Below are 14,149 nucleotides of genomic sequence, written 5' to 3' on the forward strand. Positions count from 1 at the left end.
GCTGTGTGAGGGTGTCACTGAACTCGGAAAGGAACAAAACTCTTGACACTGTCTTTGAGCTGCCAGTGAGCCAGGCATTCCTTTATTCTGGCCAGGATGTGCACTGGAAATCATTCCAACCACACACATTCATTGCAAGGCTTTTCACATATTTATACCTTTCTAGAAAACAAAGAATTCTTTGGTTCTGCATTACACAATTCTTTTCATTAGTTAATGTGTGATCTTCTATTGGATATTAATCCCTTTGCCTGCCATAATCCTTTGGTGCAGTTCTGTAGTTCCCTCAGCATTCTTTTCTCACAGAGGAGGTCTCCAACTTTGCCAAACAGTAATGTCTGCTTACCCCCTCCATATCCTCTGGATTCCCAACATGTAAATTTTAAAATCCCACACCTCCAAAACTCCCTTTTTGTTTGTTGAATCTTGTCAGGCCCTGCCAAGCTAGACCCAAAACCTTGGTGGTTTAAAGATTTAACCAACAACAGAGCCTAGCTCCCCTCCCTCTTGGCAATGGTGGACAGCCACATGACTAAAGTTAATTAAAACTAAAGAGAAAGTAATGTAATTTCCAACAAGGAATCAGAAGTTGGTAAAGCTGGATGGGGCTCTGAGCAACCTAGTCTAGTGGGGGTTGGACTATAAATGTCCCTTCTGACCCAAACTATTCTGTGATTCTAAGGAAGGAATAATTATCTCTAGGGAAGGAGAATACGGATCTGTCTGTCCCAAAACTACTTTAAATTTACAGAGATGCTCATCTGGTAATGCAGAATTTATTAAATATTCCCATTAATTCAAATTTTTAGCTGTACATCCAGGAATGGGCATTCTTTTTGGACAAAGGATGAAAACCAATTTAGACAAAATTAAGGAAGAGAAAAAGAAAAGATAAAGGGCTCCAAATAGTTGATAAGATAAACAAATATTTCCTTTTCCTCGTGCTCTAAGGACCAGCACAGGGGCTGTGCAAAAGGAAGGCATTAGGGCAAAATGAACAACACGTTCTCAGAGGAATTATTAAAAGCATTTTGTTAAACATAAAGTCATCATCTTTGACCCTCGAATTTAGTTTTTTGCCTTCCAGAAGACCTTTCGATGCCTTTTGTTTTGTTATGAGTCTTCACCCATCACAGAAAATACTCGCTGAAGTGGGACTGTTGCATTCCATCACTGCCCTGTATCCTTCAGGATGTGGTCAAGGGCCACTGCAGCTTTTTTACAAAAGATCTTTTTTCTCCACCCATAAAAAAAAGAAAATATTTTTGCCTACTTTATGTAAAAATGTTGTTAAAAAACCTAAACTAAAGCTAAACCAAAAGACTTATGAACAAGGATGTTCATGGAGTATTCTTTGCTGCAAGTGAGCATTTTCCCCAATCAACCCTGGTCCATGAGCAACCTAAAATTACACCAATGTTAAATATTATGATTATTCTCATTTGAAGAGAAGGAGGCTACTTCAGGCAGCAGGATCCTTGCTTTCACATAGCCTGCTAAAGTGTAGACTCTCCAAAAGGAGCATCTGGCAGGGTGAAAGCCAAACTGTGGGATGAGTGACTTCATTGCAGAAACAAGCTGAAAGAAAAAACTGGATTGTGAAGGGTGGGAGGATAGCAGCAGGCAGAAGGGCAGCCAGGGAAACATTCTGATATACGAAAACAAGATGAGAGGAAAAGGATAAACGTGTGCGTTCAAGTGTGCCACTCATTCTCACATATTCCCCCAATATTTGGACCCCTTTCAATGGAAGTTTATTTAGGTTCAGAAGTTATAAATCATTCTATTTATGGAAATAGATGCCCTGGTTAATAAAAGTCTGTTAATAAGATTCTGTCTACATATCCTGTACGGACCCTGGAGGTACCAGAACAAGTCACAAACCATGGCATGTTCACAGTTACAGTGACCTTGTGATTGAAGGACTCCTTTCTACCACTTTAGAGTCAAAAAGAAGTAATGGGAACATTTTTGAAGTGTCATAAAATTTTGAAGTACCGTAAAATGCTTTGAAAGGCCCATTTTAATTGTAAATACTTATGAAAGTCTAACTTAATGGCTTGTGTCAGGTGAAATAACATGTATATAAGAGAAATGGCCTGTAAAATTGCATTTACTTGCATGTCCTAAGTACTGGAATATACCTCTTTTAAGACAGTTTCTGATGTTCTTCAAACGAGTCAATAAACATTGATCATTAAATGCACGTTTGCTTTCAGATCCAGATTTGAATGTAAGAAACTCTGATTCTTATTTAATCTTCGTATTATTCAGGTCAAAAAATAAGGACAATGCTTGTATTTGCTTTAATAGTAATTTTTAAATTATATGAATATTGGATTTTCCTGGCTTTATTCTAATATTACCAAGAAAAAACACAGTCCCCTTTTTAGTTTGAAAGAGTTAAAATGCTCAGTTTTAAAATTTCAAAAGTCTGAGTTTATGAAAATTGGCTCAAGAAAAAAACAAATTAGAAGTTAATTTCTTCTGCAAGAACGACCATAGCTGCATAATTAAAGACTGTTAATTGTTTTCTTTTTTTTTTTTTCCAGATGAATTCAAATTATTTATGAAGAGGCTGCCTATGAATTATTTCCTGAACACATCTGCTGTGATGCATTTGTGGACAATGGATTCTAATTTCCAACGCCGCTACGAGCAGCTGGAGACCAGCATGAGGCAGCTCTTCCTCAAGGCCCAGAGAACAGTGCACAAGCTCTTCAGCCTCAGCAAGAGGTGTCACAAACAGCCCCTCATCCGCATGCCACGGCAGAGGTAAGGAACCTGTGAAATCCTGACAAATCCAACCTGCCGGGAGGAAGTCCAGGAAACCCTGAGAAATCCAAACTTGGCATTAAAATCTCCTCAAGGCCATGGATGTGGGAATGGTACAGGTACAGGGTACAGCCCTTGTGTTTGTAGGAGTTGAACAGTCACATCTTTCAATATTGCTCCGTTCCTGCTTTCCGAAACACAATGGGAAAGGTCAGAATAGATCCTGATTTGTTCCTGTATCCTGCGTAGGATAGGAGGCGGCTTAGAAGTGACACGAGCACAGATTCATCACGCCATTTGGTTTTCCTCTGTTTTACAGAGCCGTGTTTTCTGTGGCACTTGGCCAGGTGTAACAGTGCCAGAGAATTGTGTACAGAATCCTGAATAACTGCTCTAGAGCAGGCACAACTGTTTTAAGAACTTTGTGAGTCATTATTCAGTGTATACTACACACAATTGATTTCTTGTCTCGTTTGTCAAATATGAATTGGAAAGGATGCCTGAGGAAAGAAAAGAGAAGAGTTTCAGTCCTTCCCAGAAACAGAGAGAGAGATCCTGAAAGCCAGCTAATCAAATCTACATTAGCATAAAGTGGGTATACTTGATTGCTGGTCGAAAATTGCTTTGTTGAAATTAGTGCAATGACACTACAGTAAATCTCAAAGGAATGAGCTTTTAAGGGCATTGTTCTTCTGAGCACAGGCATTGTGGGATAGTCCAGTGACTCCTGCATTTAGCACCTTTCTCCATTGATTTTAGAGAAATCTAGTTTAGGTTCAGTGTTCCAGAACTGCCAGGGATACTTTACACTCCCCTGCTTTCGACTCTGCTGTTGACTCTCAAGCACCATCAGTTCCTCTTTGCCTTTCGGTGGCCCTCCCCCTTCTTTCAGGAGGCTGTGCTTGTAGCTTTCATTCCCCCTTTCTTCTGCATGTTGTGCTTTGTGCTGTGATTTGGCAGTTGAAATCAAAAAATTCACTTGTGGGGTCATTTCATGGTTAGAAAACATTCTGCCAAGCGAGGTTGTATAATCACTGCAGAGCCCTGTATCCTCTTGGGTGTGTCTTGGCCTGACCTGAATGAGAATCCTGTGAAGAGATGATTCACCATAAATGACTTCTGCAGGAGCCCAGAGCTTCTTAAAACACAAGAAGCAGTCCAGACTCACCTTTTTCTCCCCCCCAAACTGAATATAATAGATTTCAAATAATTTAAAATTATCAGGTCTTCTAAAATAACCTCCAGAGGGTTTTGGAGCAACGTTTGATTGCCACAGATAAAAGCAGTGAAAAAGATGAAGTGAGATATGTAAAGTTGCAAGGATTGATCAAAGCACAGCTTTCTTGTTATATAAAGGGTTTTTTATTTCAATGCAGAACTTGCAACTTCATGGTTTTGGGTTTTTTGGTGGTGTGTTTTTTTTTTTTTTTTTAAATATATATAAAGATGTGGCACTGTGCCAGAAGAATGTGGACAGGCTGGGAAAGGTCCAGACAAAGATGATCCCAGAACAGGAAGCTGCCCCATTAGGAAAGGCTGAGAGACTTGTGTTTGCCTGGATGTGAGAAAAGCAGGTTGAGGAGAGATCTTATTTCCTGTGTGCCAGTATTTAAAGGGGGACAAAAAGAGGATGGAGGCTCCCTTTTTACAAGGAGTCACATGGAAAAGACGAGAGGAAACAGGTACAAGGTACTGCTGGGGAGATTCCGAGTGGACACGAGAGGAAGATGTTTCACAATGGAAAATGTTTCAGTCACTGGAATAACCTCTCCAGGGAAGCAGTGAACTCTCCAGTGGCAGACAATTTTAAGATGCATCAGGACAGGGTGCTGGACCATCTTTTCAAGACCATGATTTTGCCAAAAAGGTTGGACCAAATGATCCTTGAGAGCCCTTCCAACCTGAAGGCATTCCATGATTCTGTGACAGGAAATGTCACTAGCAATGAGTCTGCCCCTTTCACAGGGAGTTGCACCAAACTTTCACAGCAGCTTGATTTTGCAGTGTATCTAAAACTTAGAAATACCATCACTTACTTTTGAGTTAATTATGTCTCATTTTAGTGACTACTCCAAATTTTTTCTTTTCAGTACAGAGGGAGATGGGGCGCATGATGTAGTGATGAGCAACAGATGACTCAAATATCAGTGTTAAAGCAGGCTTGGGAATACTTTGCCAGTGGGATACATTTGCTAAAAGAGACAGTTTTCAAAGGTTGGACTCCATCTGACTATCTGGGAAAACTGCCTTATGACATCCAAGCTTTTGTGGCTTTTAAAGAGGAGCTTTAGAAAGAGATGTGAGGGGAAAAGGTCAAAAGAAACTGGTTTAATGTCCAAACCCATTAAAAAAAAAAATCAGATGGATCAAGATAAAGAATTGGATAAAGGAATATCAGTGGTGTAAAGACCAATAGTGAGAAAGAAAACAATATTGATAGAATAGTTTTCAGATATTCCTCATGGTAAGAATATACCTAATCCAGGTAAAGTACGGAATTTTTGTTACCTGCCAACAGGTAAGTGAATGTCAGTGTAGAACAAATGACTGAGTAATGCCATGGAGAAACAGGAACAATTGCTCAGGCTGTAACATCAAACATTTCAACAGACAGTGAGTGGAATAAGAGAACCAAACCCCAGTACATTTTTTTTTTTTATGTTCAAGAAAAGATAGAAATAAAAGCAGAAAAAAAAATCTTTGTGATCTTTAAGGTCCCTTTCAGCCTGAGCCAGTCTATGATTCTGTGTGCCATGGATAGTCTGGGCTTCAAACAAACAAGAAGGGGAATTGGAACAAAATATCATTCCTCTCCAGGGCTTTCTAAACAACTCCTTCAAGTTAGTGTTTGGGCTTTGCTACCGGGGGAATTTTATTATGGAAAGAGAAATTAAATTGAGTTAATGAGACATAAATACTATTTTCAATAGTATGTTTTGGGCATGTGTCTTTTCTGATACAGATTACAGAGACAATGCTTCAACTTTTAATAAAGGTCATGGTGTTGGCAGTGAATACAACCAACTCTGCTGATGTGTAATTTTACATCAAATTTCACTAATTAATAGAATATATGTATAAAGGATTTTTAAGGGAATATCTCGAGAGTGAGGGTTGGGTTTTCTCTTTCATAAAACTGAAAGGTATGTCCTCAAAGTTTAACATAATTCATGAAAACGTTCTCTGAGACTGGAGTTTTGTAGGGATTTATCTATGCAGTCTGCCAGAAATCATTTGGTCACGCCTGAAGGAGCTCCTGCACATGGTCAAGGTTATCATTAATTACTGAAAATAATAATCTCTTTTCTCTGGTCACAAAATTTCTTTCCTGGACATGAAACAAGTTGTTGCCTGATTTTTTTAAATGGGATTTAATTAATGAGTTACACGGAATTGGTTGCAACTTCTTTCATATTTTCTGAAGACCAAGATACTTAGTAATCATAATACTAAATTACATTAATATTTTAATTTCTAATCCTGAAACCAAAATACCATTGAATCCTCTCCTAACATCATTGTTCACAGCAGAAAAAAACTCAACTTGCAGGTTAAAGAAACTAAATTTCCATGTCTCATTTTTGAACACAGTTTATATTCTTCAGCTAGAATAAAGTACAAATAGTTTTCTTTCAGTTTGCACTTGTGGTCAGAAGAATTTACTGCAGCACTTTTGTGTACAGTGGGTTAGGCCCAGGATTACAATTTTTATTTTATTCTGTTCACTGCAAATCTTTTAAAGTTCCAGATGTTCTGCCCAAATTTTAAGCCTTCTTTGATTAACATGAAACAGACAATTGGTCCTTTTCCTGAAAGTCAGACACATCAAACACCCTTAAATTTCCATTGTGGCACTGCTGAATGTAACTTTTAAAATTCACTTGAATTAATCAATCAATCTGTGATCAATGGAGCAATCTACTGGTTGTCTGAGATTAACAAAAAATACCAACTAAAACTCAAAGCCAACAAGGTGCAGAGAAATTTCTGTGTAGGTAATCTGCTCCCGTGATGTGTATAAGAATGGACCAACAAAACATTCAGTTTCAAGTGATAAAGAGAAAAACAAGATTAAAAAAACCAATGTACTCTGAAAAAGAAATGTGTTCTGCAGAGTAGCACTGCCAGGAGAGCTTCTGCCTCCATGAATTTGAGGCTCTGCTGCTTCAAGAGGCAGAAGTGATTATTTCCAGTATGTTCTCATTGCATTGACACATCAGCCTTAAAAACATGGAGAATTCTTGTGTTTTCTTGGGCAGAGCCCACTGCGTGCAGCAATTATTATCCTACTTGATCGACAGCTCCTGCTGCAGCTTTGTGCAGGAATGTGTCTGAGAGAGGGCACAATCCATTTTGCTTTGCAGGAATCAGCAGGTGGTGTAAAATGCACCCACCCTGAGGAAAGGACTAAACTAGTCATTTAGTTCAAGCTCTGGATTCCAGCAGCATCTTCCTCAAACCAGGTCAGGATGTGATGTCCTACTTACGTGGTGAGGGCAAGTTTCTTCCCGGTCTTAGGCTGAGCCTGCTGACTCACACCCACACTGGAGGGTGACATCTGCGAGCCATCTCTCACTCTAACATCACCTTCAGGTTGGACCTTTTCATTTGAAACTTTTCATTTGTCTAAAAGAAAAAAAAAAAGAAAAAGTGGAGTGACTTAGTAAATATCAACTGCAGTGCACAGGGCCACTGTGGCTCACATATGGCAAGGGGAAGAGGTGAAGCAACAAGCAAAGTTGTGGCTACACAGTTGTCACTGTGTTATGGAGAGGGAAAGTGGGTTTTCTTCCTGTTTCAGTTAGCACAGCAGTAAGGTCTAATTTCAAATGCAATGGCTGTGCTGAGAAACTGAAAATCCCAGGAACAGAAGACGTGATGTTACCCTTGGACTGCTGTCAGTGAAACTCCAGATGTGAACCAGAGCTAGGGGTGTGCTGGCACTCACATCCACCCAAATTATGGGACCAAAGTGAGAGGACTGGAACCTCTATGCTTGAAAGCATTAAATAAATATTAACTGTCTTAGTGGAGAAGGAGAATCTTCCCTTTCCCAAATACTTTTCTAGAAGGGCAGCAATGATTTCCTCTGATTTGCTTTAATAACCAACCACTAGTGAAAGACAGGGAAGAGAGGGGAAGCTTTCACTTCTTCCTTCAGAAGTGCCAGTTTTTCTTTTTGTTTCATTCAAATGGGTTCCTTCACTAATCATCCTTTTGAGTGAGTACACTCAGTACAGAACATTTTTGTAGGAATTAACATTATCTGTATGCACTTTAAATAATTTCATACTGAAAAAGCATTGCTTAAGGTCTAATATAATCAGCACCATCTGTGATTTAATAAAGATGTAAACAAAAATATTAAAAGGAGAAATTTAATGTAAACACAGTAATAAGTCAGTGGGAAAAAATTGCATCTTCCTTGAATAATAACTAAATGGAAACCTGGTGCAACAAGCTGCAAATGAAGATTATCAGCATCTCAAGTAAATAAGAATTTCAATCTTAGAACGCCAAGGTATGGCATGTGCACACAAAAGCATGGAATTTTGAATAGAATGTTAGTATCTGAGTTTTTGAAAAGACTGGATGCTTAATATTGCCATATAATTTACAGTGAAGGTGATATTTATACCAATTGTTCAGACACTTTTAAAAAGGATATTATTCTGGTAACAGGAACTGAAGACGAATGCAGATGAAACTTAATAACTTAAAAAAATAATTTAACATATAAACCCCCTATTTCTGGAAGGAAAGTCATGCTTGGCAGCCTTATGTTTGAAGCATGTCCCTGTCTCCATGAAGGATGTTTTTTTTAAGAAGCATGCTCTGAAGTTAATGTAGACTCAGAAGGAGTTCATTACTACAGGCAGTGAATAGCTACATCAAACAGAAGAGTTTCAGAAAGAATTCTGCATTTCAAAACCAGATTTTTTCTGGAATTTCCCACAGAATGCACCACAGGCATCTATGAAAGAAGGAAGAGCCATGAATTTGCATTTTCTTGTTTCTCTCTCATTTTTGAATTTCATGTAGCAAAATATTCACATGCCCTAGAAGCTCAACAAGGTCTGAATATTCTAAAAACATCTCAGAGAAGGGGATGTGTGTCTTAGTCTTCTCTTCGGTCCATGGGCAAAAAACATTTAAAATAAATTACTTTTTTACAGCATCTGTAAACACAGTCCATCAGAACACTGAGGCCTGGAAACCTGTTTCCTTCAGAACTCTCCAGAATGAAATACATAATAAATAAAGGGGATAGCGCAGGTTAATCCCATTCCTTCTGGATATAATGCAGGGTTAGTTCCTTACATCCCAAAGTTGTTTATCAGCTGCTTTAGATTGCTTTGCTATAAGTGTAATTGATTCATGGGCACAACATCACTAAGGAATAAAATTTTCCACCAAGGAAGCCACAGAGTTCAAGATATGAAAGTTTCTCCGTGCATCACACAGAGATTTTTCTTCTTAAAGAACATTTGTGGCACTGGATGTAAGGGGGAAAAAAATCCAATTATCCATCACTTAACAGGCTGCTGGAATGAAGGTGAGCAGTGAGTCTAGAGGAAAAATATGTTTTACAAAGGCAGTGTAGGACATACAGCAAAAGCTTCTCTGGATGGGCTGAGTGGAATGGAAATGATTCTTCTGAAAATGAGGTGCTAAATAAACAGTATTTTGTCTGATTTCAGAACACTTTCTTTAACAAGGATCATAGAGATGCTTCTAAAAAAAAAGCGGTTCCAAGAAAAATGTGTTGTCATCATTATTATGTTTAAAAAAATGAAAAAAAAAAAAAGGATTTTTGCCTCCTCCAATTAAGATATTGCATTTGGAAACCAAAAATGGATCTACAAATTTTAATGTAAAGAAATTGCCCGTGCAGTGGAAATTCAGATTGGATCTGACACACCAGGTGCACATCTGAAAGTCACGTGCCACAGACAAGGAAGGTGATAAGATGAAAGTGTGTGAGATAAAACGAAGGTCAGTTTGGCAGTGGTTGCTTTACTAACCCGAATACTAACTCTGCATCTGTTCTCAAAGGAAATAAAATGATCTGCTTCGAGGTGATGCCCTTAATTGGATTGGGGATTAGAGTTATTTAAAACTGACGTGACGTACATAAAAATATGATCAGGAGCCCTGCAAATAATAGGTCTGATAACAAGGAGAGGCAGAGATAAACTCTTGTGTACAGATGTGTTTTCACACGTGGTTTAGGAGCTGTATATAGGCAGAGCAGCCTGCTCTTGGCACCTGGCCTTGGAATACCTTTCCTCTCAAGGAGATTTGGAGTTCTAATGGTGCAGCACCTTATTGCACATTCATAGAGGCTGTTCTTGACCACCTGCTACCCATGAAAATTTTTCCAGCTGCTCCTCAACTCCACTTTTGGTATTTTTGATGAATAGCAACACCAGAAATGAGTAGAGTTTTTATTAATGTCACAGGGCAGGAGTATTCCTCCTTTGGAAATATGTGCAATATGTGCAAGGAAATCACATTTCCACATCAATGTTTTGTCCTTTTCAACTACAAACGACTTACCAGTGCTCCTGTCCCCTAAAAGCAGTGTTTTTGAAATCATAGTTTACATTTTGTCATAAGGTGTTAAAAAAAGGAAAATCATCTTAGTAAGATTCATCTGACATGAAATGTGTTGTACCAACACAGTATGAGATATGATTTCACGATATTGAAGACATGATATATGATATGATACTGATTTAATGCTGCAGGGTGTTGAGTTACACCTTGTTGCGACTTGCAATACTGAAAGATTGTTACTGAATCACTGACCACATGGCAAACAGCCCATACTTTAAAAGGACACAACAGATGTGACTTGTCTTGCCCACACATTATCTGTGACTGCTGGATATTCAGATAACATTTCAAAGCAGTCACTATTCAGAAGTGCAACAGCAGAATATGACTCAAAGAAATCATCTGTTCAAGGAGAGTGACTTTCTTGTGGGCTCACTTCTATGAGTGACAGGGTGATAAGAACAGAAATCACACACTCTCTTGGAACATGAATTTCCTCTATACAGTCCAGTTCTGAGAAAGCTGGGCTCAGTTTGCTCTTCTCCCTCATTTCCAGAGTGTACAGTTTCCAGAGTGTTCATTTGTTTCAAATCTGCTGACATTAATTTGCTACCACTGCGAATTGCCTCTGTCCCATCTAACAAAACATCCCTTTGTTTCTAACCCAAATGTCCAAACTTTTTTTTTTTTTTTCCCCAGGCAAATTCTGTAATTCAATTGATCCAACCAACCTGAAAATTTGAAAATAATTGACCACAAGGTGCTTAAAATAGCATTTTATTTGCTAGACATGTGGTGTTAAAACAAAAAAGAAAGAAAAATAAGGGTTAAGGAAAAGCTGCTAACGAATTTCAGGTATAAAGTACCCAGCACATTTAATCCCCAGTGTAGATGCACAGTACTGAAGATCTTGCTTTTGGCCTTTTGGCTTTTACTGTGACCAAACTGCTGTAAAGGACTTGTCCTCAGGCCAGATTTAAAGACATCTTAATCACCTCTCCACATGAATCACCTGGAGAGACAGCATCAGAGCCAGCACTGCGGTGACTCACAAGACTTGGAAGTATACACTTAAAAAAATTACTTGACATGAGGAGAGATCCTGGCACACATTTCTGGGCTTGACAGCTCCTGTTTGCCCCCGGCCTGGTGACCACCTGTTTGTGCAATTGTGACATGTGACATGGTGGCCATGAGCCTCTCTGGACAGCACCCCACCACCTTCAGCATGACAATGCACCCCACAAATGCAGCCGGAGGTTAGGCAAGGACACCAGAGGGAGATATTGGAGATTGGAGCACCCTGCCCTTCAGAAAGTTGTAGTATTGTCCAGGTTTCCTGTATAATAACAGCAAATCTGAACAGGGAGGTTATAGAATATACCATAAGAGCATACCTTTTTATCATCTATGAGTTATTAGGTGAGGCATGTACAAACTAAGTAAAAATGAGCTTTGTCTTCAGCATCACCACAGTGTAAGAAAGATCTAAAGCTGTTGTGGCGCATCCAAAGGAAGCCAGGAGGATGCTGAAGGGCCTCAAGATGAATGAGGAGCAGTTGAGAGCTCTTGGTCTGCCCAGCCTGGGGAAGAGGAGACTGAGGGGAGACCTCGCTGCAGTCACAACTTCCTTGTGAATGGGAGAGGAGGGACAGACACTGATCCCTGCTCCCTGTGACAGGGACAGGACTCCAGGGAATGGCTGGAGCTGTGTCAGGGAGGTTTAGGCTGGAGACCAGGGACAGGTTCTTCCCCCGGAGAGTGGTGAGCATTGTCCAGGATCCCCAGGCACAGCCCCAAGGCTGTCAGAGCTCCAGGAGCATTTGCACAACGTTCCCAGGGATGCCCAGGGGGTTGTGCAGGGCCAGGGATTGGACTGGATGATCCTGGTGAGTCGCTTCCAAATCAACTTTTTCTGTGATTCTGTGGTCAGGAATCCTCTGTGGAGCCACCAAAGCCCCTCGGTCTGTAGCCAGCACAGTCCCACAGCCTGGCCTAGATCCAATCTCCCTCATTTTCTTTTTCCATTGCGTCCCTTCATGGTGACAGCCACAGAGGGATCCCAGCCCAGGCTGCCATGAGCTGCTGTAACACAAACACTTCTCTGGTCTGTGCTGTTTGAAGGAAAAATCTCCTCTGTGGGAGATGGTACTAATGCAGAGCACTAGAAGGCTTTGACACACGTGCAGTGGAAAAGGGGAGGTGAAGGCTGGAGTTGTGGGGTGGGGGATATTGCCAGGCACACCCGTATTTCAGCCAAAGCCTTTCATGCCTTGCTTTGACAATGAGGTCTCTGCTTGTCAGGTCAGGTCTGTCAACACCGCAAATCAGCTTTTCATGATCAGAATCAGCAAAAAAAAAAAATCTCAGTTAAACCAGCAGAAGGACTGTGAGACATGCATTGACAGAGAAATGGACAGAGACTAGTGAGTGTCTGATATTCCTCACCTGGGTTAAGTCATACGGGATTTACTCTGTGAGATTGCTCAGAAGGTGAAGTACCAGCTCCTCAAGGAGACATCAAACCCCATTCTTTAACCTTCAGGGCTGTGCCCCAGGTGTTCGTACAGAAGGACATATAGTTGCTTTAAATAGATAAATTTGAAGGTTGCATAGTTTCAGTCCTGCAGATGAGGGGAATTTCAAGCCTTTGACTTTTAAAAATACTTTGGAAAGTACTGTAAGCCTTTATCTGACTTGTTCATAATGTGCAATGTCTACTTTTCCATTCCTTATAAATATATAAATCAATCCTTGGCTTCCAACATGCAGAATGCACAAATCCCATTGTTATGTACTTCCAAAAGACATATTTCTGGGAACAAGCTCTCTACCTGACCAGTATGGAAGAAGATTAAATATGAGAAATAAATCCTTCCCTGTGAGGGTGGCAGGCCCTGGCACAGGGTGCCCAGAGAAGCTGTGGCTGCCCCTGGATCCCTGGCAGTGTCCAAGGCCAGGTTGGATGGGACTTGGAGCACCCTGGGCCAGTGGAAGGTGGCCCTGCCCATGGCAGGGGGTGGGACTGGATAAAGTTTAAAGTTCCTTCCAATCTAAACCATTCCATAAAGTTATGTAAAGATTTACGCAAACTTTCATATGACTGATTCCTACTAGGCTGTTTTTCCATTTGCAGCACAAAGAAAGAAATAACTCATGTACGTCAGCTTCGCAATTATCAAAACTTAATAACTCTTTCTTATTTACAACCTATTATGTCTTCTATAAACCTGAATTTCATTAATTTTTGGTGTAATATATTCTTTTTAATCTCTCATAAGCTCTTGATAAGAGCAAAATAAGTGGATAGAAAGAAGTTGAAGGGTAAAGTGTAGGGAAACATTAGATTTTTCTGAGATTGAGCTGTTAGATAAGAATTCAGTTTGTGCATAACTCCTGTGGATACTTTCTACTGTAAATTGTGAACAAAACCATTAGAAAAAACTGTATACAGGAGCAGTTATTTTTTTTAGAAACACAAAGAAGCCCCTGAAAAATCAGAATTTTCAAATTAGGAATTCATTACTGGTATCTTGTGTGTGCAGCCATATCCAGATTGGCAAAGACAACGTACATTGATTCACCCCAGGGAGCAATATCAACATCTCTGCTGTCAGCAGGGAAATGACACGAGTGCCCTTCTCCTTCTCCCTTCCTGTCTTCCTCCCTGTTTTGGAACCAATCTCTCCCTCCAGAGAGGTGCCAGGCAGACAGCCCAGGAGCATCCAGCCCTATGTGCTCCTGGAGGGACAGCAATCAGTAGCAGGTCCAGGCTTGCACTGCCTTGCCAACAAATGTCACCTTTCTGTGGGAG

At 40.1% G+C, this 14,149-nt stretch overlaps 1 protein-coding gene across 1 annotated transcript in view; it reads left to right on the forward strand.

The window, feature by feature from the left end:
• Positions 1 to 14,149, forward strand: part of BRINP3 (BMP/retinoic acid inducible neural specific 3) — a 203,281-nt gene that overhangs the window by 163,496 nt on the left and 25,636 nt on the right. Inside the window, exon 7 of the mRNA XM_066192188.1 lies at positions 2,553 to 2,775. Coding sequence (XP_066048285.1) covers positions 2,553 to 2,775 — 223 coding nt within the window. The remainder of the gene's footprint in view (positions 1 to 2,552; positions 2,776 to 14,149) is intronic.

The sequence above is a fragment of the Chamaea fasciata genome, unplaced genomic scaffold, assembly GCF_029207755.1.
Source record: "Chamaea fasciata isolate MVZ Bird 193981 ecotype frontalis unplaced genomic scaffold, bChaFas1.0.hap1 SCAF_10, whole genome shotgun sequence".
NCBI classification, from domain to species: Eukaryota; Metazoa; Chordata; class Aves; order Passeriformes; family Sylviidae; genus Chamaea; species Chamaea fasciata.